Source organism: Saccopteryx leptura, chromosome 4 (assembly GCF_036850995.1).
Source record: "Saccopteryx leptura isolate mSacLep1 chromosome 4, mSacLep1_pri_phased_curated, whole genome shotgun sequence".
Classification (NCBI taxonomy): Eukaryota; Metazoa; Chordata; class Mammalia; order Chiroptera; family Emballonuridae; genus Saccopteryx; species Saccopteryx leptura.
In genome coordinates this window covers 217,576,419-217,601,962 of record NC_089506.1, presented here as the reverse complement: position 1 = coordinate 217,601,962, position 25,544 = coordinate 217,576,419, and the positions used below count along the sequence as shown (strand labels likewise).

The 25,544-nt window shown below is 51.2% G+C and overlaps 1 protein-coding gene and 1 non-coding gene across 3 annotated transcripts; both read right to left on the bottom strand.

Moving 5' to 3' along the window:
• Positions 1-5,762: 5,762 nt before the first annotated feature.
• Positions 5,763-5,947, bottom strand: LOC136404530 (U2 spliceosomal RNA). Its single transcript, XR_010751293.1, has one exon. It is a non-coding gene; the product is annotated as a U2 spliceosomal RNA (small nuclear RNA).
• A 7,192-nt stretch (positions 5,948-13,139) lies between these two features.
• FBRS (fibrosin) lies at positions 13,140-25,480 on the bottom strand. 2 transcript variants are annotated; one of them, XM_066383288.1, is made up of 18 exons: positions 23,893-25,480; positions 23,435-23,611; positions 22,654-22,689; positions 22,505-22,534; positions 21,416-21,464; positions 21,030-21,324; positions 19,407-19,708; positions 19,015-19,202; positions 18,855-18,899; positions 18,547-18,642; positions 18,240-18,308; positions 17,404-17,433; positions 16,951-17,022; positions 16,526-16,646; positions 16,341-16,421; positions 15,325-15,408; positions 14,986-15,193; positions 13,140-14,892 (listed from the first exon to the last, which is right to left on the bottom strand). In XM_066383288.1, the coding sequence occupies exons 1-18, from the start codon at positions 24,337-24,339 to the stop codon at positions 14,310-14,312; spliced, it is 2,913 nt and encodes a 970-aa protein (XP_066239385.1). In that variant the 5' UTR covers positions 24,340-25,480; the 3' UTR covers positions 13,140-14,309. The 2 variants fall into 2 exon arrangements, with proteins under 2 accessions (XP_066239385.1, XP_066239384.1); XM_066383287.1 differs by having other exon boundaries at positions 23,435-23,614; positions 23,893-25,479.
• Between the last annotated feature and the right edge of the window lie 64 nt (positions 25,481-25,544).

Below are 25,544 nucleotides of genomic sequence, written 5' to 3'. Positions count from 1 at the left end.
TTACTCCCTGTCTGATGATTGAGTTTTAGTTGTTTCTGAATTTTAGAAAAAGGGTATAGTAATTTAGGTAGTGTTTGGGTTCTTGCTTTCTTTTTTTTACCCTCAATACTATATTGATAAAATCCACCCATTTTGTTAAGTGTGACTGTGGTTCATTCAAATTTCACTCTTGTGTAATATGTATTTCGTTATGTCAAGGTATCCCAGCGCACTTACCCATTCTCTTATTGGAGGGCATTCCAGCTCTTTCTGTCTGTTTGTCTGTTTGTCTGTTGTTCCATTTGTCCACTGCTGTTATGAATGCCCCTGTCCCTGTCTCCCGAGCACTTCTTCCCTCTCACTCGTCCCTGCTGGCCACCTCTCCCTGCCTCTCCCCCATGCCCTCCCCTCCGGCCATTACCCTCTTCCTCTTTTCCTCCTCCCCCTTATCCCTTCCCTCTCCTGTCCTCTCCTGTCCCTCCCTTTCCCTTTGCATTCCCTTCCACAAAATTCCCTTATATTTTCTCCTAAATGTTTTAAAGGTTTGCTTTTGATAATTAAGTCCTTATATATCTGGACATGATTTGTGTGTATGAAATGAGAAACCAAGATCTGATTTTATTTTTTCTCATATAGCTGATCATGCCCCCCCCCCCACAGCCCCATCGATGGGCTAGTCCCAACTTTGGTCCGCCATAGCACCTGTCATTTATCAAAATTTCATATATTCATGAATTGATCTTGGCAAATTCCTATCGTTACCAACACCACCTGTTTTGTTACTCTAACTTGTTAATAATTCTGGTAGAGCAAATCTCCTCTCTTCCTGTTCTTAGCCCTTTATTTCTCCCAATTTATTTTTTAAGACTTTATTATTTTATAGGAGAGAGAGAGAGAGAGAGAGAGAGAGAGAGAGAGAAGGGGGGTGGAGCAGGAAGCATCAACTCCCATATGTGCCTTGACTGGGCAAGCTCAGGGTCTCAAACTGGCAACCTCAGCGTTTCCAGGTTGATGCTTTATCCACTGCACCACCACAAAGTCAGGCATTTCTGTGTGTGTGTGTGTGTGTGTGTGTGTGTGTGTGTGTGTGTGTATGTGTGACAGAGAGACAGAGAGAGAGAGAGAGGGACAGATAAAGACAAACAGGAAAGGAGAGAGATGAGAAACATCAATTCTTTATTGCGGCTCCTTAGTCTCCTTAGCTGTTCATTGATTGCTTTCTCATATGTGCCTTGACTGGGGGCTACAGCAGAGCGAGTGACCCCTTGCTCAAGCCAGTGACCTTGGGTTTCAAGCCAGTGACCTTTGGGCTCAAGCCAGTGACTGTGGGGTCATGTCCATGATCCTACACTCAAGCCAGTGAGCCCGCGCTCAAGCTGGTGAGCCCGCACTCAAGCTGGATGAGCCCACATTCAAGCCAGCGACCTCAGGGTTTTGAAACTGGGACCTCCGTGTCCCAGTCTGATGCTCTATCCACTGCACCACCGCCTTGTCCAGCTCCTTATTATTATTACTTTTTTAATTGGCTTGTTGAGTTTCATGAAAAACCCTGTTGGTAAGTTTTACTCACATCTCATTGACTCTGACAGATCCATATGAAGAGAATTGTTGTCTTTACAATATTGAGTCATCCTTTATCTATGAACACAAGCTATCTCCACTTACTTATTAATAATAAATCTTGAAGATCTGCATATTGGGACCTACCTAATGTTTTTAAAAGCCATAGTGTCCCATTGCGTGAATGTAAAACCCCCTATTTTAGACACATGAATTGTGTCCATTCTCTAGCTCTAGAAACAGTATCTTAGTGCTACACAGGCAGCAGTAGATTTTATTTTTTTAAAATAATCTCTTGGACCTGGCCTGTGGCTCAGTAAATAGAGCATTGGCCAGATGTATGGATGTCTCAGGTTCAATTCCCAGTCAGGGTACACAGGAGTAGCAAGCATCTGCTTCTCCTCTCAGGTGCTAAAAATAGCTGGGTACTTGAGCTTTGGCCCCAGATGGAGTTGCCGGGTGGATCCCAGTTGGAGCGCATGCAGGAGTCTGCTTCACTATCTATCTCCCTTCCTCTCACCTAAAATGGATGAATGAATGAATCTCTCTACTGCTTACTTAACTAGTTTGTTCTGCACCCAGCACAGTGGCCCTCGGTGTCCTCAGGCCTTATGCCTCAGCGTATTCCTCCCCCGTATCTTCCCCTGTGATCACCAATGTTAGGGTCAGGGTCCCATAAGGAGTCTACAACTGCTTCTCCTGAAGTAGGGGTAGGGCAAGGTAGGGAGGTTTGGGGGAAAAATAAACAGATTTCCTTAGATATGGAAAAATTGCTTTGTTTCTAAGGCAGGGGTCAGGAACCTATGGCTCGTGAGCCAGATGTGGCTCTTTTGATGGCTGCATCTGGCTCGCAGACAAATCTTTAATAAAAATAATAATGTTAAAAATATAAAACATCCTCGTGTGTTCATGGTTGCGGGTGGCTGGAGCCAATCACAGCTGTCCTCTGGGACAACACCAAATTTTTATTGGATAATGTGTAATGTACACGGGTCGTTCATGGCTCTCTCAGCCAAAATGGTTCCCGACCCCTGTTCTAAGGGGTGCCAAGCTCTTCACGCACGTGCTATCCAAGCCGCCCAGCAGGCCTGAGAGGTTAGTCAGCATCTTTGCCTTCTTGTTCCTCCTACTTCAGCGGGAGACACCGTGGGGCTCTAGTTCACACAGCATTCTAAGAGACCTCTGCTGGCTTCCACCCCGGGGTTGTCCCAGCTGGCTTCAGGACATGTTTATTGACCGGTAGAGCAGAGTGTGAGTATATTAACAAACACTTGTTAACTGATTTTTCTCCTGTCAAAATAACAAACTGGCTCATTGTTTTGTTAATGAAAAGTCAACACTGATTTGCATCACTGAGGGCCTCCCCTCACCTTTCACTGCGGGGCTAGGGAGGGCGAAGCTGGGGTGAGGGCCCGAGTGAAGCGACCAGGAAACCCTTCTGGAAACCTGATTCTCGCTCATCTCTCCATGAAGGACGGGTCTGACACCTGGTTCCCTATGTTATTACGGTAACTTCAGTGACCCCAATAGGTGCTATTTCCTGTACATCTACCATGTCCCAATCACTTTGGGAGGACTTTTTTTTTTTTTTCCAGGAGCTTTTAATCCTCAAAGTCCTGTGAAGTACAAGGCTTTGTCCCTTTTTAATTAATAGGTGTGATTAACTCTCAGGCTTAGGTTACTAGCCTAAAATCACCAAGCAGTTAGCTAGCAAGTCAGGGATTCAGTTTGACCCTTAACCCCGACCATCTTGAATTTTTTCACTCAATTTGGATGAGCCCTTCCACCTTTGTGCCTGGGTGTACTCGTGTATAAAATGGGGACTGTCCTACCTGTTTTGCTTGCTTTGCTGTGTAACCGTGAGCATTATATTCCTATGAGTAATACTGGAGGCAGACTAATAGTTGTATTAATTCTAACCATTTTTAGAACACCAATAATTCTCATACCAATTCCACTGCATAGACTTTGTTATTATTAAGGTGACCAATCGTCCTCCTTTAGGGAGGACAGTCCTTTTTTAAGTTCTGTCCTCCCTCAAAAAGTGTCCTCCTACATGTCCTCCTTTTTGATATTGGAAGACTAATCTGTCAATGTCCGTATTCGATCAATGCAGAGTCGATCCATTGCGTGGGATGTGACGTATTTGTATCCAAATGAGCACTTTTTTCTTACAATTATTATTAAAAATTAATAGGCATGTAAGCATAATTACAATATAAAATATTACAAATGTTTTTTATTATGCATTTATCATATTATAGTGTATTGTTGCAATGAATAAAATGCTTCTTTTATTTACGATATGGTTTTCTTCAGTTTATTTTTGTCCTCCTTTTCATTGTAAAAAAGTTGGTCACCTTATTATTACTCCCATTTTGCAGATGAGGGGAGTAAGTTTCAGAAAACTGGTCACTTGCTCAAGGTTCATTGCCACCTCTGGATCTGAGGGGTCCTGGAGATAAGCTGGGAGCGGACGAAGGAAGACAAGGGGGGACTTCCTCCAAGACCCAGAGCGGGGCCTCCCACCAACTCTGGGAGGAGCTGGGAGGAACGAGGAGCGTGGTGAAGGAATTTTTCCAGTCTTCTCCACCCTGCCCACCACCCACCGCAGAGCCTGACAAAGTGCCTGGCAGGTAGACAGCGCTCCACAGACACTGTCCACAGTCTCCTCCCCTCTCCACCGGCAGCAGCCGCACCGGCCCCGGCTGCCCCTCCGGCTCACCGGGCTCTGCTCAGGGGCAGGCTGCGGCTGCTGCTCCGTCTGCCTCAAGCACTCCTCTACCCAACTGTTTTGTTTTGGTATTTTTAATTTTTGTTGCAATAATTTAAAATTACGCTTTAATAAAAATTATACATATAAATATTTGTTTTTGAAAGTAGAGAGGGTAGAACCTATCTCCATTCCCAAGAAGTTCCTGTTAAGAAACTCTCAGAGCCTGACCTGTGGTGGCGCAGTGGATAAAGCCTCGACCTGGAATGCTGAGGTTGCCGGTTCAAGACCCTGGGCTTGCCTGGTCAAGGCACATGTGGGAGTTGATGCTTCCTGCTCCTCCCCCACTCCTCTCTCTATCTCTCTCTCTGTCTCTCTTCTCTAAAATGAATAAGTAAATAAAAATAATTAAAAAAAAAGAAACTCAGGTATTTTTCTAGAAATATTCTATGTGCACGTACGTATGCTCTTCCGATACAAATGGTAGCATACTATACACAGAGTTCATCTTCATCTTTTAAAATTATTTTTATTTTTTATGATTTATTCATTTCAGAGAGGAGAGACAGAGAGAGAGAGAGAGAGAGAGAGAGAAGGGGGGAGGAGCAGGAAGCATCAACTCCCATATGTTCCTTGACCAGGCAAGCCCAGGGTTTCGAACCGGCAACCTCAGCATTGCAGGTCGAGGCTTTATCCACTGCGCCACCACAGGTCAGGCTCATCTTAATCTTTTTTAACTTAACACGACATACAGAGAGCTTTCTGTCTTCCACATCTGCAGATGCAGACACACCTCATTCTTTTTAACTGTTCCAAGGTGTTTATACACTGATGATTGATTATACAAGTTTAGTTGAAAGATCCCTGTGGATAGATGCTTGGGTTTTTTCCTGTTTTTGTGCTATGACAAACAGGGTTTCTGGAAACATTCTTTATAATAATTACTATTATTATTTACTTATGATTTATAGTCCATAAATTTACCCCTTGAAAGAATGCAATTCAGGGCTTTTAAAGTGTACTCACAAACTTGTACAACTATTACCACTATTGAATTTTGGGATATTCTTTATAATTATTATTATTATTTACTTATGATTCATATACCATAAATTTACCCCTTTATAATTCAGGCCTGATCAGGCAGTGGCGCCGTGCATAGAGCATCAGACTGAGACGCAGAGGACCCAAGTTCAAATCTCTGAGGTCACCAGCTTGAGTGCACGCTAATCTGGTTTGAGCAAGGCTCACCAGCTTGAGCCCAAGGTCGCTGGCTTGAGCAAAGGGTCACCTATCTGCTGAAGGCCCACGGTCAAGGCACGTATGAGAAAGGAATCAATGAACTACTAAGGTGCCACAAAAAAGAATTGATGCTTCTCATTTCTCTCCTTTCCTGTCTGTCTGTCCCTATCTGTCCCTCTCTCTGACTCTCTCTGTCTCTGACACACACACACACACACACACACACACACACACACACAAGAAAGAAAAGAAAAAGAATATAATTCAGGGATGTTAAAGTGTATTCACAAATTTGTACAACTTTTATCACTATCGAATTCTGGGAACATTCTTTTTTTCTCTCTCTCTGCTCCAAAAATTCATTTAATATATTGTCCTCAGATAAGAGGACATATCAGATATTAAACTGATAAGAAAAGGTACTTGACCTTAGCCAGGAGGCTGGGAAGTGACTGGGAACGTTCTTGAACATACAGTTTATGGCCTTGTATGACTGTCAGTAGGAGGCACTTCTCGAGGTGTGGTTGATAAGTTTTGGGGAGATGACTCTTGCCAATGAGAAAACAGGCGGGGCTTGGGATCTCCCACAAGCCCAAGCCCTGGGTCTAGAGGCTTGGAACCACCACATTACTCATACCACACTGAGCACATGCCCACGGCGATGACTGTGCAGTCCCTTAGAGAAGATTTAGGTCCATGGGGATTTTCACGTATTAGATTTACTTAAGCGGCCAGGACCCTAACTGTTCCAGTTAGAACATGCTAGTTATGGGGAGTGCCCCCCTAACCTGTGTAAGGCCTCAATTCAGACAGTGCTTTTGGGTGGTCCTTTAAGATACTTAATCAGGGGATGTCATTCTTCTGCTACAAATGTCTCCAAAAAAAAAAAAAAAAAAAGTACAGCCAAAATAAATACACTCCGCAACGGCCAGCATCCCACTCATAGTAAAAGCCAAAGTCCTTACAAAGGCGCAGGAAGCCCTACCTGATCTGCTCCCTGCTCCCTGCTCCCCGCTCAGAAGGCGGGAAGGCAGACGGCATCTCCCACCCCCTCCCCGTCTCCTCACTCTCCTCCAGCCCCACCGGCCGGGCCGGCAGGTGCCCCGGCTCACCCCGCACACTCCCCTCCCGGGCTTCACACTGCTGCTCCCCCGCCTAAAGCCCCCTCTCCCCAGGACTGCAGGTTCCCTTCCTCACCGCGTTCTGTCTCTGCCCTGGCATTCCTCAGAGGCCTCTAACACCCCATGTGAAATAACACTCCAGAACTCAGACCATTGCCTCCTTTTGCTCCAATCAAGGTATATTTATTTTTTCATTTTCCATCTGAGTTTTCATCTCTAGAGAAAAAACTCTCTAGAATTTGAATCTCCTGGAGGAAAATACCTTTGTCCTTTCTGTTCACTGCCATGTTGTTAAAACAGAGTCTGGTACACTGTAGGCGATCAATAATATTTGTTGATGGAATGAATGAATAAATAACTTTCATTAAGACACAAAACAGCCTGACCAGGCGGTAGCGCAGTGGATAGAGCATTGGACTGGGATGCGGAAGACCCAGGTTTGAGACCCCGAGGTCGCCAGCTTCAGCGTGGGCTCATCTGGTTTGAGCAAGGCTCACCAGCTTGGACCCAAGGTCGCTGGCTTGAGCAAGGGGTCACTCAGTCTGCTGAAGGCCTGTGATCAAGGCACATATTAGAAAGCAATCAATGAACAACTAAGGTGTCACAACAAAAAACTGATGATTGGTGCTTCTCATCTCTCTCCATTCCTGTCTGTCTGTCCCTGTCTCTCCCTCTCTCTGACTCTCTCTCTCTCTGTCCCTGTAAAAAAAAAAAAAAAAAAAAAAAAAAAAGACACAAAACAAAGGATATAAAAAACCCAAAAGGTGGGTGTAGGAGGAATTGACAAAGGACCTGAACAGACAATTCACAGAAAATGAAAACACGAATTATTTGTAAACATCAGGCAAGATGTTCCAGCTTCATGGTAATAATAAAAGAAGTGTAAGTTGAAACGTCCATGAATAACCTCTTTTACGCATCACACTGATAAAAAACACAACCCTGTCACTGCTCTGTGTTCGCCAGGGTATGGGGGAACAGGGCCTCTCACACATGGCTGAGGAGAGTGAAAATGGGGAAAGGTGTGTGCAGGACAATTTGGCAGCCTCTAAAATTTACAAGTGTACTCTTTGACTCAGCAGCCCCATATGTATACATTTATTCTACAGATCTACTTGCTCAAGTATACAAAAATGTGGGTATTCACTGCAGCACTCTGTGTTCCAATACAAGACAGGAAAGGATGTAAATATCCACCGACAGAGATTGGTTAAGTATATTATGGTATGGCTTTACAGTGGAATAGTAAGCAGAGGCTAAGAACGAAGTAGGTCTCTATTACTAAAGTCATATAACCAACCCTGGCCAAGTATCTCAGTTGGTTAAAGTGTCACCTGATACGCCAAGGTTGCAGGTTTGATCCTGGTCAGGACACATACAAGAAGCAACCACTGAATGCATAAATAAGTGGAACAATAAATTGATGTTCCTGCCCTGGCTGGTTTGCTCAGTGGATAGAGCTTCTTCTGGTCAGGACGCACAAGAAAAGCAATCATCAGCTTCTCTTCCCCACCCTCTCCCCCTTCTCTCCCTCTTCCCTTCCTATAGCCAGTGGTTTGACTGGTTTGAGTATTGGCCTTGGGCGCTGAGAATAGCTCGGTTGATTCGAGCATCGGGCCCAGATGGGGGCTGTGAGTGGAGCCTGGTTGGGGTGCATGTGAGAGTCTGTCTCACTATCTCCCCCTTCTCACTTAAAAAAATTGATGTTCCTCTCTCTCTCCCTTTTTCTTCTTTTCTCTCTTTCTAAAATCAATAAATAAAAAATTGGAGGAAGGTCCTGGCCAGTTAGCTCATTTAGACCATTGTCCTTAAGTGCCAAGATTGTGGGTTCAATCCCCAGTCAGGGTATATTCAGGAAGCAAACAGCGAATGCACAACTAAGTGGAATAATAAATGAATGTTTTTTCTCTCTCTCTCCTTCTCTAAAATCAAGAAATAAAGCCCTGGCTGGATGGCTCGCTTGGCTGAAGCATTGTCCTGCAATGCAGAGGTGGCTGGTTCGGTCCTTGGCCAGGGCACACACAGAAACAGACTGATGCTTCTGTCTACCCCTTACCCCCTTTCCTTTCTCTGGATTCAATAAAAATAAAAGAATAGAAAAATAGAAAAAAAAGAAATAAAAAAATTAAATATAAAAAAAGGAGGAAGACATTTTCTTTTCATAAAAATAATAAATAAAATGGTATGACCCACAAGAGCTAGTTACGTGAAAAAGCAGTAAACAGAACAGTGTGTGCCATATGTAAACAGCTGTTTAAAAGAAGAAAAAGGAACTGTTCTGGAGAAACAAACAAGAAATCAATATGGTATCTCTGGGAAGGGGGACCCAGCAGGGGAGGAGTGGCCAAGGGAGACTTTCACTGTACCTGTTTTTTTTACAAGCTAGAAACTTTTAATGCTAATTACATTAGCTGCTATTTCTAACATTTTAAAAAAGATAATACATACAGATGAGAAAGAAAAACCCCCAGAGATAGAGGGTGAGCAGTAGAAAGTCTGCTAAAACAAAACCACCAAACACTAATGGGGTACGGCAAACGGACACAGGAGCCAAACGAAAACTGGGGAGTAATAAAGTAGTTCTGGGGTACAGCCTAAAGTATAAAAGAAATATCCATGAATCCGTCATAATAAAAATAAGCAATTGAATAAATAAATGGGGAAGAAACATTTCCCGTGTGGAAGAATTCTAAAACTTTATGTAGATACTCCACCCTCAAAGAAGGAGCATAACTTCCTGCCTGACCAGGTGGCAGCACAGTGGATAGAGTGTCGACCTGGGACACTGAGGACCCAGGTTTGAAACCTGAGGTCACCGCTTGAGAGCAGGCTCATCCAGCTTGAGCACAGGCTCACCAGCTTGAGTGTGGGGTCATAGACATGAGCCCATGATTGCTGGCTTGAGCCCAAGGTTGCTGGCTTGAAGCCCAAGGTCACTGGCTTGAGCAAGGGGTCACTGGTACAGCTGGAGCCCCCCACCCCCTCCCAGTCAAGGCTCGTATGAGAAACAATCAATGAAGAACTAAAGTGCCGCAGCTAGGAGTTGATGCTTCTCATCTCTCTCCCTTCCTCCCTCTCTCTCTCTCTATCTCGCTGAAAAAAAGAAAGAAAAAGAGATGGAGCATAATTTCCCCACTCCTTTCGTATGGGCGGTACAAAGTGACTGCCTTCCAGAGAATAAAATATGGAAAGAAGGGGGGGAGAGTAATTCTGCAATAGCATCTGATAAGCGCTGCCTCAGCCAGGTGACTGAGGTCAACATCAACAGTGACAGATCATCCTGAAGGCATGTACCCTTGGAATGATGCAACCAAAACAGCACTTTACCTCTGCTTCCTCCCCAGACCCGTAACTCATCGAATCCTAAGAAAAACAACATACAAATCCCAAGTAAGGGACATTTTCTAAAACACTTAGAAAGAGACTTTGTTTGGGACGATGGGTGCACGATGCGGTGTGCAGATGATGTTTTGTTGAGTTGTACACTTGACACCTGTATGGTTTTGCGAACCAGCGTCACCCCAATACATTCAATTAAAAATTACTTGACCAGTACTCCTCAAAACTGTCAAGATGATCAAAAACAAGTAAAGTCTGGAAAACTCACAGTCAAGAGGAGCCTAAAGAGACATGATGACTAAATGTAATGTGGTGTCCTTGCAGCATCCTGGAACAGACAAAGGACATTAGGTAAAAACTAAGGAAATCCAAATAAAGTATGGACTTAATTATGTATCAATACTGAGTCGTTCATTTTAACATGCGCAAGCTGTCAACAGAGGAAACAGTGTGGGGCATACAGCAACTCTCTGGAATACCCCTGCCATTTTTCTGGAACTATAAAACTGTTCTAAATAACAGAGTTAATTTTTAGCCTCCTCCCCAAATAAGTATGTCTCCTTTCTTCTGATTTCATTTGTCATTTAACTTTTCCAAACTTCAATCTACCTATTTTGAAATAGGGGGATGAATTCTAATGTCTCCAACTACAATCAATAACAACACTCTAGTGACTGATCCGTGTGTAGTCAACTCTGTGCCAAGCACCGTTACATGCATTATCCCCTGTAACCATCACGGCGACTCTGTGGGCTGGGATTGCATTTTCCCTGTTGGTGTGCCACAGAAACAGGCTGCAATTAGACCCAAGTCACAGAGCTGGTTAGTGAAGGCCAAACTCAAAGTCTCATCTGTCTGAGGTCAAAGGCTCTAAACCTGTGTTTCTCACTGGCTCAGGCTCCTCTTTCCTTTGACGCCCATAGACAGATGTTGCCCACCCCAAAGCCTGTTTTGAAAGATAGGCCTCCCCAAAACCTGCTTGTAAGTGTTCTCCTTCCTCAAGCTCTAAAGATTTTCTCATCTGCCTTTCTGATGAGGAAGGCATCATCACCAGCAACGACAGCGATCATTCTATGAGCACTTACTTACTCTGGGCCAGGCACTATTCTAAAAGCTTTATGCTTATTCACTTAGTCAACTCACACAGTAATGCTAGGAGAAACCATTAAACTCCATCTTCACATACTGTTGGTGGGAATGAATGCAGCCACTTTGGAAAATATTATAGTTTGGCAGTTCCCCAAAATGTTAAACATACGACCCAGCCATGCCACTCCAAGGTATTTACCTAAGAGAATCCAAAACATGCATTCATACAAAGACTTGCACATATTAATAGTCAAAAGAAACAACCCAAGTGTCCATCAGCTGAAGAATGGATAAACACAATGTGGTCTATCCATATAATGGAATATTATTTAGCAATAAAAAGAAATGAAGTACTGATACAAGTTACAACATGGGTGAGCTCTGAAACCATTAAGCTAAGTACAAGAAGCCAGTCAGAAAAGACTTGGTGATTTGTATGGTATGTGAATGAATTAAATCTCAATCAAGTTGTTTATAAAAACATTTTACAAATAAACCACGGCACAGAATAAGCACACTGCTTAAGACTACGTAGCTACTCTGCTGAGCAAAGAAACGCATTTCCAAATAGCAGCCTCTCAACGGTGAATGCTTTTGGTTCCGTTTTGTTTTCCCCGATGTTGCCAGCCATTCCCAGACTTCCCTTTGCCCTTTGCCCGAGGAGCTAGGTTCAGACCATGTGGAAGTAAACCAATGGAGCCCAGTGGCCGTGAGGACGGGCCCTAGGAAGGCAGCCCTCAGGATTCTCTCCTTGCCCTCTTTTCTTCTCCCAGTACGTGCTGCCCTTCTCACCGTGGTCGGTAAGCTCCAGGACAGCCGGGATCTTTGTTTACCTCTGGATCCCCGGCCACCAGTTCAGTTCCTGACATGAACAGCGGTTAGAATAACAGGGCAGTTCAGTGAGCAAGTGCAGGAACAGGGAGGGCTCTGCCTTGTGTGCAGGGACAGAGATGAAAGGGAGTGGGAGGAGCACAGTATCAGGCCTAAGGGGCCTCTGAGAGTCGTGGGAGAGACCTGGGGGGGGGGGGGGGCACAATATCTAGGAAATATTTTGGAGTGCTTAAGGAACAAGGGGAGTGCCCTGAATAGTGACAATTGCCCATCCCTAAACAACAGAACAGAGAGGACAGAGGCCATCTGGAGAGTTCATGGCCCATCTCAAGGGATAGTCATAAAGAAAGCAGGTACTGTGTTAAGAGATTTTTGATTTTTCAGAAACTGCAAACAAGGACTGTTATGTGAAATCTTGTCCGCAAACCAAGTGTCTGTCTCCTGGCCACCTGTTTCTGATTTCTGTTGGAACGATCTAGGCTCAAGTCTCCCCTAGAAGTCCTGGGTATGTGCAGAGGTGGCAGAGAAGGTTGGATATATCCTTCCTAAGGCCACGGGCACCCCTCGGAACAAGTCAATTATGGGTGGCTTGAACGGGAGCCAGACTCTAGCTCAGTTTAGTACTGTAGTCACTTTCTAAAGTACTACACATCAAAGAACAATGCTAATGTAAAAAGATAGCTGCAAAATAGTACATTTCACAGGATCCCATGTTTTTACATTTTAAGCATATAGTTAGGAAAAAAACCTGGAGGAATGTATCGCTGACAACTAAGTTATCTCTGAGGGGTGGGATTGAGGCTCTTTCCCCTTGTACTAGATATTTCTGTCTGTATAATGATCATGTATGAGAGAAAACACAAGGTTTTTAATAAATCTCTTCTAACATAACTGCACATTCATATACTGCAGGTAAACGCACAGTCAAGGGTCTGAAGAACATACACCAAATGGTTGGCAAGGGTAACCTCCGGGAAGGATGTGTGGGCTTGCGTGGTTTGGTAGGTGAACAGAAATTTTAGTTTTGCTGTCTTTCTGTGGTGCTTGAATATTATAGTACTCCTGGGTTGGAGAAAAATGTGAAAAACTCCAGCGCCCAACACTCCAATCCATTCATCCAGCTGAACAACTCTCCCAGGTTGGGAGGGAGGGGAAAACCTTTGTCAGGACATGGACAGACTGTCTTCCTTCTTCCTTGACCTCAGGACCCAGCCCAATCCCCAGCCCCAGGAGACCCACACACACTGAAAGAGGAGCCAAGGGGCCTCATTGTAACACTCATTTTTATATAAATATCCGCAAGTCATGTTACAGAATAAGCCCCACCTGGGAAAAAAATCAACATGTTTTTGTTAAACTGCCCCCTGCCTTCTAGGCTGGGCCCTAGCCTGGGGCACCTGCTGCTTTGGGAAGGCTGGGGCTGCTGCAGCAGCTGCCTGTGTGGCCCGCCCCCAAGCTGACCCCCTTCTTTGGTGTGTGGTCCATGGTGACCTTCTCCGGCCCTCCCTAGCCGGGGCAGGGCTCTGGGGACAGAGCTCCAGAGAGCAGGGCCCAGTAGTACCGGGACACTTGGAAATGGAGTAGGGGCACTGAGCCACTAAAAAGTAGACTCTGAAGCTTCAAGGTTGGGCCTTCTGGGGCTGGGGACACACAAGAGGTAACAGGAACAAGTGGGGAGAACCTGGGCTGTCAGCCAAGCAGGAAGGGTTGGCCTTTCTTTCCAGCCCAGGTACCCAGGTCCCTTCCCATTGGTCCACTTCCCGCAGGACCCCCTAGTCCGAGGGATGAACCCTGGGCCTGCTGTCCCCAGCCAGCTTCTCCCCCTGCAGTCTCCCTTCCCCCCACAGAGAGGCCAGAGGCTAGGAACACAGCACCAGTCTGAGGATTTAATTAACCAGGAAGGGGGATTATTGGGCGGGGCGCCCCTGTAAAAATGTACAAAAGGTATGGGGGGCTCTGTGGAAGGGGAGATAAATATGTACATGGAACCCCCCTTCCTGTAGCCCCTGCTCCCCCAGCCCTGAGGGCATGAGGACTTGGGTGGTAGGTGACGAGAAAGGGGGCACTTTGGCCTCTGGCTTAGTGAGCCCTTGGGGAGGCAGGCCGAGGGGCCCTCAGAGGGGCGATGGTGCACCTCAGAGATCATGAGCTGTGACCTCGGAAATGACCTCCACTCTCCTAGATGCACTCACACACACTCACACACTCACACACACCCCTCTCTAGAGGTTTGTGACCTCTGCCCTCCCAATGACCCCAAGGTTCATCTGATGCTTGATCTCACAGGGGTTAGGGCTCTGCTCTCAGGTTCCATGACCTCAGAGGTGGCTAGTGAGATCATGACCTTTGCCCTCCAGCCTGGCTTAAAACCTCAGCTCTAAGGACCTTGTCAAAAGGAAGGGGGATGGAGCTTTGCCCCTGCCCCTTCCCTCCCCTCACCTATCAGCCCGGGCGGGGCCAGGGGCTCTAGGTGGGGAAGTGGGTCGGGGGGCGGGCACCAGCGGAGGGGGTGCCCCTAAGAGGGCTCCCGGTGGGGTCTTGCTGAGAAGGTGTGGGGCCCCTGGGGCCGCAGTGGGCGGTGGTGGAGGAGCCAAGCGGCTGTAGAGCAGGGGGTGGGCGGGCTCCAGACCATAGAGGCGGGCAGCAGCCACTGCCCCTGGCCCAGTCAGCTCCTCGCCCGCCTCATAGAAGCGGGGTGGCCTTGCGAGGCGAGGCGGCCCTGCCAGCCAGGCTGGCTCCAGGAAGCCAGCACAGCGCTCTGGAGGCCCGGGGCCCAGGAAAGGGGGTGGCCGGGGCCTCTCAAACAGCAGGTGGAGGCCCTGCGGCCCCGTGGCTGCCGCGGCAGCAGCAGCGGCGGCGGCTGCAGCAGCAGCAGCAGCAGCGGCGGCGGCGGCCTCCTCTTTCCGTTCTTCCTTTACCCGCACCGATTCCTTGGCTGGCCTGGCCCCTTCCTCGCCAGCCCGGGCCTTGGGAGTAGCAGGAGAGACTCGGGGCTGGGGCCGTGAGAAGGGGAGGTCCCTGGGGGCAGGTGTGGGAGAGAATGAAGGTGCTCCAGCAGTCAGATGCAGACAGGGGAGGCGGAGAGCGGGGGGCAGTCTGCAGGAGGCATACCTGTCTTTCTCCTCCTTGGTGAGAGAAGACTCCCTCCGCTCCACAGGCCGCTCCTTGTCTGAGCCTGGTGTCCGGGCGGCCTCAGGGGGCCGGACCCAGGCAGGAAAGGCCAGAGGACTGCGGTGCAGGCGACCCCACGGGTCTGGGGGGGAAGCGAAGGCTGGGGGGGCCCCTGGGCTTTCTTTCTGGGCAAAGACGGCGCCGGAGTCTAGACAGAGGGCAAAGTAGAGAGTGACAGGAGCCAAGAGTGGAAGGCCTCACGGTGGTGCCCTCCCGCCTCCCGCGTGAACATGAATCCACTGCCACAGCCCTCACCCCACCACCCTGCTCAGCACTTACTGAATGTGGGACTGCCCAGGCCTCCAAAGGCCCCGTTGGAAAGAGCGGCCAAGGAGGCGAAGCTTGTAGGCCGCCCAAAGGGATCTGTGGGAGAGAAGAGTACGGTTAGGGCATCAGGCAGCCACTCTGGGCAGCCACCAAGGATTCACAGGGAAGAGGCGGATAAGCAGGCCGGCTGAGCCCTCGGCCACGTTGTCCTAGTGACCGGACGCTGAGCACCTCCATGGGCCAGGGAGGAGCTAAGCTCTGCCGTGCACCATGCTGTTAACCTCCCCAGTCACACTAGGCAGACAGGGTCATTCCCGCTTAAAGATGATGAAACAGGCTCAGAGAGAGAAGTGACTTGCCAACAGTCATCTAACCAATGCGTGGAACCCCCAACCCATGGTCTCCCACTCCAGAGGTCAAGCTCTTACCCCACACCAGCCACTCAAACCAGCTCTACAGCAAGCCAGTCACCAGAAGACTGCTGGCTTCTTCCCACTTGATGTGCAGGGCTCTTCCCAGCCTGACCTCATTTCCGACACATGTCCCAGCCAGTCAGAACAACTCCTATTCCACTGTGGGACCTCACAATCTCCTCTTCCAGGGACCCCTTGCCTATGCCATTAGGCTCACATTCTCCTTGTCCACCCAAGCCCAGGTTAGATCCCCCCAAAGCCCACCGAGGGGAGGAAAGCCGGCGAGGAGCTATGGGCTGGGCTCTCCGGGGCTGCACAGCCGCCCCCCCTTACCTCTCCCAGGTGGCACACTACCCCTCAGCACTGGCCACTTCAGACACCGTCTGAGCTGGCAGAGATTAGCATTCATTCTGAATGCCCTTTCCTATCCCATTTCAGAGACAATGAAATCAAGGCTCAGAGGGGCAGGGTAACCTGTCCAAGGTCACAAAGCAAGTGGAATCAGGTCTGCTCCCCGTTTCAGCTGCCTCTCAGGTCTCACGTCCACCCCAAGCGTGACAACTACTGGAAGTCAGAGACAAGGCCTGAGTTGCCCAACACGTCCTTGGCTCTTACCAATGTGGGTGCTGGGGCTCAGAAAGGGTCCGTGGGGCCCGGGAGCTGCCGTGAAAGGGTTGGCTGCAGCATGGACGGCACCTGGGCAAAGAGGTGGGAGAGTCTGATGAGGCTGAGTGGGTGCAAGATGGGCCTCGGGTTCTAGACGGGGAGACTCAGGCCCCGAGAGGGCTGGCCACACTCACCAGTCGCAGTGAAGAGGGAGGCGGCCGGGTGGGAGAGCTCCTGGCCAGTGGGCAGGGCCCCATAGGGCCCCGGAAGGCAGGGCAGGAGGTCGCTCCGAAAGTCAAGCTTGTGGGAGTCACCCTGCACGGGACGGGGGGGGGGGGGGGGGGGGGCAGGGAGTGAGGGGCCAGTCTGCTCCTGCTCGCGTTCTCCCACCCTTACACCCCCCCGAGGGCTGCCTGGCGCCAAGATCGGGACTGGGTGCCTTCTCTGACCAGACCCGCCCTCCTCTCCACAGCCAGAGAGCCCAGGGCTAGCTGGGGAACTGCTCCGGCAGTGGCCGGGGACAGGACATTTCTGGCCAGGATTCTGCCAAGCTCTATAAACATGGGTGCCCAGAGCTCGGCAGGCCGGCCCGCTCTCCCCAGCCCTCCGGCCCCAGTACCTTCATCTTTTCCTGGTGTCTCAGGATCATGTAAGCCACGCGCACGTGCATGGCACACCACTTCCCTGGTTTCTGCCGCCCCAGCAGGAGGACCAAAGGGAAAGGGAAGGAAAGAATGTTCACTTGTCACCCAATCCGGGCCTGGGCCTGGGCCCAGACTTGCCACACATCTTTTATCGTCCCTACAACTGAGGGATGACTGGGTCCATGTCATAGCCTAGGAAACTGAGGCTCAGAGAGACAAACTGTCTTGCCCAAGGTGCCCGTGGCCAGTTCCCTCTGAACCGAGGTCCCTGGCTCACTGCCCTTTAGCTTTGTGCTCTTCCAGCACCTGGCTGCCTCCATGCATCAGACTTTTCACTCCTTCTCAAGCAAGACCCCCTCCCGCCCCCCTTAGCACAATCCCGACACCAGCCCCAGCCTCATGCAGCCTGAGGTCCTCACCACACTCACCCTCAAAGGTGGCCGGAAATGGTCAGGGATCTGGGGATGGCAAAGCAGAGATTGGTGGCGATTGAGAACCATTTACTGACCTGGACACCTCATCTCCACAGCCCACAAATCCCCCCCAAACATCTCCTGGAGACCCCGTGTGGCTCCCTCCATCCTTCTGTGCTAAGACTCCTCCCCCCACCTCTTCCTCTCTGGGCCTCTCTCCTCCAGCATCGAGTTCCTAAACCAGGTTCCAGGAAGATGCTTTGCTTGGTAGGCTGGGGAGTGGGTTAGTGGGCAGGCAGGATACATTTCTCAACAGGAGAGGCTATCCTATTAACAGCTCTATATACCGAGGGTCTGTTCAAGACTTCTTTAGAGAAAAGCCTTTATAACTGCTAAGAGAAGCTGGAAAACCTCTGGTCTAATCTACCCTCTAGGAAATACATCCTGTGTTTTCTCATGCTGTTCCCTGAGCCCTGGGCTCTAAGTGGGAGGGAAAGCTTGGCCTCCTGTGCCACTTACAAAGGGACAGCTTATCTTCTCACTGTTCTATGGACAGGACTTCCTGGTATGATGTCATTTGGGGGGAAAAAGGTTTTGTGACTTAAAATAAATTTGAAAGAAAAGCCCCTACTAAAACCACTGCCCTACTACTTTTATTTCTTGGGCAACTTCATGAAATTCCCATTCTTCATGCCTAGGAAATCTTGTCATTTATATAAGTTCTCTGACATCAAATTCTCAGGGGCACCCCCGAACATACATCAGAAGGAGGGAGCAGTGATTCATTCTCAAGTCAACCCCACTCTACGCAGATCTTTTAGCTCCAGCAGAACCGGCCTTGGCCCCCTCACCTGTGTCCCCTTTTGGGGAAGCCCACTCGGGACTGGCCCCAGTCGTGGTGGCAGCTCAGGGTTCGTGCTCTGGGAAAGGGGAGTGCAGGGATCAGTAAGGAGAGCTGGCACTAGGCATAAAAGGAGTCTAGAACCAAGCTGGGGTCTGGGACAGGGAGGGAGTGTGGCTCTAGGGAGACCTGGGTCTGCATCGGGAGGGCAGGAGGATGGGCATGGCTTGGGGAATAGGAAGAAGGTGCGTGGACCTGGAGGTGTCTGGGTTTTAAAGGGGCGGGAGGTGGCGGTGGTGTCTGAGTTGGGAGCTCACCTTGGGCTGGAAGGCCCCTTGCAAGGAGCCAAAGGAGACAGTCGGTGGGAGGCCCGGAGGCAGGCCGGGCACTGCGGGAGGGAAGGCCGTGTACGGCTGTGGAGAGAAGGGGACTAGTCCAAGCTGGGGGTGGTGGTACAGCCCATGTCTGCCCATCAGTCCTCTGGCCTCCACCCGAATCCACCCCAGGGAGCTCTCCCAGGCTCAAGGCTCTTGCTTTTGAAGCTAAAGACTGGACCCCAAAATTTAGGGTTATACACACTGATGCATCTATGCTCACACACCATACACCACACACATGCACTCACATTATGCCGGAAAAGGCCTTCCATCTTTCCTGGGTATTTCTCAAACTAGGGAAGAGAAGGGCAGAGTAAGCTGCTGGCCAGAGACGCAGGGCCTTCCCCTGGAAGCCAGACCCTCCCTCCAAGTCTCTGAGCCTCATCACTGGCCCAATGAGGAGCTCACCATGTGGGGGCCGTGGGGTGGCAGCAGGCCCGGGGGATAAGGGGTGAAGTGCTGGTGGGTGTGCTGGTGGGTATGCTGGTGCTGGTGGTTGTGCTGGTGGAACTGGAAGGCCAGGGGCCGGGCTGAGCCCCCTGCCCCTACCACCTCGGGGTAGCGAGAGTTCAGGTCCTGGCCGATCAGGTCCTGCTCTGTGGGAGGGAGGGGGAGAAGGCTTTGATATCTGTTGCCACCATGTCAGCCTCCTTGAGCCTGGGTGACTGGCCTTCCCTTCTGGCCTTGAGCCACTCCCTCCTCAAGCCCTGCAGTCTGCTAAGGTCCAAATGCCCCAGAGCCAACTGGGCCCAAGCCCAGGGCCATGGCCCCCCACCGCCCGGCCAGGACCCCAAACTCACCAGAAAGGGCGTTAGCGGCTGAGGCCCCAGGGTGCCCTGGCACCTGCAGCAGGGGCGGGGGTGGGGGCAGGGTGGGGCCAGGGGAGAACAAGGAGGGGTGGTGGGGTGGCGGTGGGGGCCGCAGCCCAGGGGGGGGGAAGCTGTGGTTGGACAGAGGCAGGGCCAGTGAGGGCGTCGGGGGCCGGTGGGTGAGCTGCGCGGACGAGGAGGAGGCAGATGAGGAGGAAGAGGACGAAGAGGATGATGAGGGGGGAGGCTGAGCCACGGGAGGGGCCGGGGCCTTGGGGGGCGGCCGTGAAGAGCTGGGGAGAGAAGTGGGGAGATGAGTGAGGGGCTGGGAGGTGCCAGCTCTGACGGGAGTGGGTCAGAAGCCTAGGCGCTACCCTGACCCTGTCTCCAATGTGGAAGGTGGCAGAACCCGGCCCCAGGACCCCCCCCCTGCCCGGGGTCCCTATCTCAGACTGAGGTGCTGCCCATACCCAACAAGCCCCTCTCCCTAAATCTCATCCTCCACACAGCTGCCTCTGATGTCTCTGGCCGGATGACTTCCTCTTTTCTGACTCAGCCACAACACAAAACGTTTCATTCTCTTTGACGCTTTACAACAGGCCACCTGGGTTCCTACCCTAAGACAGTGGAAGCAGCACCGCGCTGGCCTGGCCTAGGAGTTCTAAACCCATCTTGGCATTAAGATCCTGGGTGACCTTGAGCAAGTCACTGTCCCTCTCTGAGCCTTAGTTTTCTCAATAATAAGAAAAAAATGACAATGATGACAGTAACAACAGAGGTAGCACCAATAGTAATAGTATCAATAATCCTTACCCTTTAGTGCGCACTTACTGTAGGCCAAGTGCTGTCACTTGTTTTATATGCTAATCCAAGTCGCTGACATTTCACACCACCTTCCTGACTGCTGCCGCATCCATGTAACCACCTGCACCATTCACTTACTCCTTTCTTTAACATAACTCAGTTTTTCTTTTTTTACTTAGCCTCACCCAAGCCATCACATGTGAGATCAAGGAGTGGAAGAACTAGTCGTACTTTTCTAAAGCATGTAAAGGCTGGAAAAAATTTACCCACATAACATCTCACATGTCACTAATGATGAACGTATACACTTTGGGAAATACTGCCTCAACCCACAGCTCTAGAATGAAGGTACTCTTATTGTTTCATTTTATGTCAAGAGGCAATTGAGGCTCAGAGAGGCTAAATGACTTCTCAAAAATCACATGGCCAGTAAGTGGCAGAGCAAGAATCCGAATCCAGGTCTGACTGACACCAAAGCCAGCACTTAGTCACCACAACAGCATTTCCCAAAGCGTGTTCTGAAAACCACTACTCCTAGCAGACGTGCCGTGCAAAAATGTCTTACCCAGCAAACAACACTGGGGGGTGGCACAGACTGGACCCCCTGCGAACGAATGCAGAGCGCGCTGAGGAGCTCTACAGTCAACTCTAAATTTCTTTCACCCAGCGTCTTTCAAACAGTTTAGTCTCAGAATCCTTTTTCAAGTCACATCGCAAAGGTAGTATCCCACGTCCCAGCCATAGAATTCAGGGGTTAGTGCCACAATGACCAGGTCTTTCCGGATCAGACCAAAGCCCTAGCCCGCTCACCTGCCAGTGCTGAGGTCCAGGCTGCTGCCATAAGGAGAAGTGCGGAGGCCAAAGGGCGAGACCCGGAGCTGCAGCTGGGGCGGAGGAGGCAGACTGGGTGCGACCGGCAGGGGTGCAGGGGGTGAGATGGGCGGCCGAGGGGCTGGTGGAGGTGGCGGTTCCTTCGGAGGAAAAGGCACTAGCAGCGGATCGGGCCCTGGGGGCTGTTCCTGGCTCCGCTCCAGGCCCGACACTTTAGGGACTATGGAGAGTTTTGCTTCACAGTTCCCATTGAAGGCGCCGTGAGGGCCCGAGGCTGTGGAGGCAGGACGGCAGACACTCTCAGTTAAGACCCATGCTCACCCCAGTTCCCTCCCTTGTCTCCAGCCCCAGCCTTTGGGACCAACCTTTGCTGGTTGAGACAGTAAAGGATGGGTCGAGGTCATCATCGGAGACCTGGGGAAGAAGGGGAGGGACAGGGTCAGGTTCCGGTTAGGCCAGGCCCTTACCCAGGAAGGCCAACAACCTCTGGAGCCTGCTAGGAACTGGCAGTGGTGGCAAATCTATTCCGTCACCTAAGCTGAAGCACACCGAAGACTGCTGCTCTAGGGTTGCTTATACTTGGGGGAAAAGGGTGGAATGGTTCAGCTTAAGAACCTGATAGGCCAAGAGGCCTACATCACAGCAGCATTAAATAGCAGAGAACAAGGAAATCAAAGCAAAAACGTCAGCTATCACTATCTGCTGGCCAAGAGACCTATCTGGCTCATTGGTCTGGTCCACAGCTGTTAGCAAAAACTGTAACTGATGGCTGATTCTTAGAAATCCAGATTCCTCACTAAAACTCAGACTTGCAGCTTCTCTTCAGAATGGGCCCCTCGTCTCACGTGGCAACAGTGAGCTAATACTTGACGGTGGCTACCCTCTTTAAATGGGTAAGAACTCTATGGTTCGTCACAGTCCTCGTACAGCCAACTTCTAAGACTAAAACAAGACACACATCAGGGAGCGTGAATTTAGTTAGGCACAGGGGTAGAGCACCAGCTGCTAGGACTACTTCAAAATAAACAAATCAGCCCTATTAATAAACTAAAAGACACCTTTACACGTCTGCTCTTCCACTGACTCCAATGGCTTAGTACTATCAATGGCATGACCACGTGTCCGCTCAGACTCTAATCGGCGACAGACTAATGGCCAGCAGAAAGAGCCAGCTTGGTCCCACAGCCACTCTGAATTTTCATGGAGAACGCTGGGATCTCTGAGGGCTTTAAAAGGGATGGCACACTACGGCAGGAGCCTTCTATTCTTTGGTCAACTAGTTCTAGTCACAGAGAAAAGAAGTCATTTAATGTCTCAATCCAACCCCTCCTCGCAAACATCTAATCCTGACTCAACCTCAGGAGGGGGCTGTCTGCTGCACACAGGAGCCCCTACAGTTCAGTGCATTTTCTAGGCTGGGACGCTGCCCACCCAACAATGCTAGCCCCACTCACCCTCTCGTCAAGATCGCTTTCCGCATCACACTGGGAAGAAGGAAAGACAGAAGTGTCACAAAAGGGAAGAGGAGTGGGCCCAAAATCAAGAGGGGACTTTCAGAGAGGGAGTGTAAGCAGAGGGACCAGTACAAGTGGAGCGCACTTACTATGTATCCAGCTTCCAGAGAGTGACGGGAGGAGGCCTGAGAAAGACCAGAGTCCAGAAGTAAGGGAGGTTGACTGGCGAGGCCTTTGGATGTCTAAACTCCCCAGCAAGGCACTCAAGGCCCCTCATGACCTACTCTCAATCTCTTTCAGCTGCTTCTACTGCTCCTGGACTGCCCCTAGTCCCAATGCTCTGGCCATTTTCCAAATATACCAGACTCTCATATCTCTGCTTTTGTCCAAAACAACTTTGCCCCGTTTCTCTTCTTAGCAAAACTTATGACTATTCTTCAAGACGTGACTAAGATATCCTAGGGGGCTTTCCCTAACCACAACCCTCCTCCCATCCCCCAGGCAGAATGAATGGCTTCCTCCTGTGGGTTTCTGCAGCATCTCTCCCAGACCTCTGCCTCGTGCAGAGTCTCAGGTTAGGGTACAGGTATCTGCTCATAGATGGCTTCCTTCCTGCTAGACTGTCAACACCTCAAGGGGGAGGGCAGAGACATACCTAATTCATTCATGATTCCACTAAGTCCCTTTGATACCTCTCTGAATTACCGACATGTCTGAGGGTGAGTTAGGCCAGCTAGAAGCAGGCAAGTCTGACTATGGACACGTCCTTGTCAGACCTGGTTGGGGGAGGAGGAACTCTAATTTGCCTTTGTTGTCTCTGTTCTTAGAGATTAAGATCGCTGTGGAAAATGGGTAGTGGCACTGCTGATGGAAAAGGGGTCTACATGAAGGACGCTCTGCCTAAAGGACAGCGATCTAGGACAAACTCACCTCTTTCCTTCTCCGCTTATTGGGCCATTTTCGGGCACGATCTCCAGAGGGCCGGCCAGGCTCCCGATCAGAGCTGTCCCCTGGCTCCCCAGTGGCCCCACTGGAGCCCCCCCTCTTTCGCTTCCCAGAATGCTTTAGTCGGTGTTCCAGTCTCTCTGGGGGCTGAAGAGAGGCGTCCTTCTGTGGAGGAGGAGGTGGGACTGAAGCAGATGGAGCAAGGAGGGCTCCGACCTCACTGGAGTGACCAGGCTGCCCAAGTGGCTCTAGGCCGGTAACCTGGCCGGTCCCCGGAGACCAGCTCTGCCCCCTCCCACCCCAGGGCGGGGCAGCGCCTGGCCAGAGGAGCCGGTTGCTCTGGTTTGGGGTGCCAGCCCTCACTCCCCCTCCACTCCACCCACTCCAGGCGCTGTACCCCTCTCTCTGCCCCTGTGAAGATCCCAAGCCCTATAAGGCCCCACCTGCAAGGCCTCGAGGCTGGCGAAGCTGGCGATGGCAAAGCCATCGATCAAGTCCTCTTCCTCTTCTTCCTCCTCCTCGGGCTCCTCCTCGGCCTCTCCGTCGTCGGCACCCCCCTCCTCCTCCTCCTCTTCCTCTCCCCGACTGCCGGAGCCGGCAGGGCGCTTCCGAGCTCGGGGCCGCGGCGGCCGAGGCCGGGGCCGGGGCCGTCGCCGTCTCGGGCCTCCGGGCCGCTCTCCCGACGACGCTGACGACCAGGGCCTGGCGGGGGGCGGCGGCGACGACGAGGACGAAGAGCCGCGCGGGGCGGCCAGCAGGGCCCGGGGCGCGTCGCCGCCAGGACCGCGGCGGCGCCGCTGCTCCCGGTCTCGGTCTCGGCGCGAGCAGCGCCGCCGCCGCCGCTCTCCCTCGGCCGCCCAGCCTGGGCCCGGAGCCGCGGCCGTCTCCATGGCGACCGCCCTCAGTGCCGCATCCGGAGGCGGCGGGGCCCGAAGCGGCCTGTCCACAGGCCCGGGGTCGCAGGCGCGGCGCTGGCGACGGCACAGGGACGAGAGGGCCGCCGATTCCTCTTTAAAGCCGGATCTGCTCGCCCTGAGCTAGCGCCAAGGCCCGGGCAGCCGGCGCCGCCCCCGGGGCGACAAGCCCGAGGGTCCCCCCCACCAGTGGGGCCGGCGGGGCCAATACGGCGAAAACGGGGCGGCCGTCCCTTTAAGGCGAAACCTTAAATTGTCCAGCTCTTGGCTCCTTTAAGACGACCCGACGATGTCCTGCCGGCCTAGTGCGGTGGCCGCCCCCTGCCAGGGGTCGAGACTAGTCTCCCCAAAGAAGAGGAAGGGCCACCCCTTTAGAAGGGACCGAAAGCTCGCCCCGAAACGCAGACCTCCCCTTTAAAAGTGCCTCAAGTCCTCCGGCTAAAAGAGGCCACCCCTTTAAGGAGTCCAGGGTTCTCAAAACAGCAGGCCGAAGCTTTCAAGAATCAGGAGCTTGCTTCCAGTCCTCCACAAGCGGCCACTTCCCCTTTAAGCTGAATTTAAAGGACTTCTGGAGTGGGGGGGGGGGGGGGGGAGAAGAGGTAAGAATCCTCACTTGCTCCAATTCTCCCAACAGCACAGTTCTCAATTTGTCAGCTTCTGTTCAGTGGCTTCCCCTTTAAGGCTGGCGCTGTAGTGTGCCGAATTCAGAAGCCACCCCTTTAAGGAGATTTAAAGGGCCCTCCTCCAGTCTCAGCTCTTCCAGCCTCCGCCTCCAGTCGCCATGAAAGGCGCGAGGTGGGGGCGGGGCCGCGGGGGCCAGCCCTCCAAAGCCCCGGATGTGAGGCAACGATGACGGATAGAGTCTCTGTCTGCCGACATAAAAGTCTCTTCCTCCTTCCTTCGTCTCTGTGCGACTCGCTCCTTAAGAGATCCGAAACGGCGTTGGTCAGCGAGGGAGCTCCAGGGCACCCTCTTGTCGTCTCCTTGGGAGTCTTGGGCCTCTTCTCCGCCAGGACTTCCCTGCCCCTCCTCCCTCTTCCTCCTCAGCCTACGCCTCCTTCCTCTCTCTGCCTCCTCCCACTCTTCGCCCCCTTTCCCTCACCCCTCCACAGGTTTAGTCGTTTGATAGGCGGAAAAGTGTACGTCAGGACGGGGGCGGGGTCAAACTCGGGGCGTGGCTA

Bases quoted from the DNA above. Each gene is read 5' to 3' on its own strand.
- FBRS (XM_066383287.1), bottom strand. From the start codon at position 24,339: ATGGAGACGGCCGCGGCTCCGGGCCCAGGCTGGGCGGCCGAGGGAGAG. The intron at 21,465-22,504 runs GTGAGTGGGGCT...CTTCTTCCCCAG, and splicing joins AAAGCGATCTTGACGAGAGG to GTCTCCGATGATGACCTCGA. The intron at 17,023-17,403 runs GTGAGTGTGGTG...CTGGGGCGGCAG, and splicing joins ATTTCCGGCCACCTTTGAGG to AAACCAGGGAAGTGGTGTGC.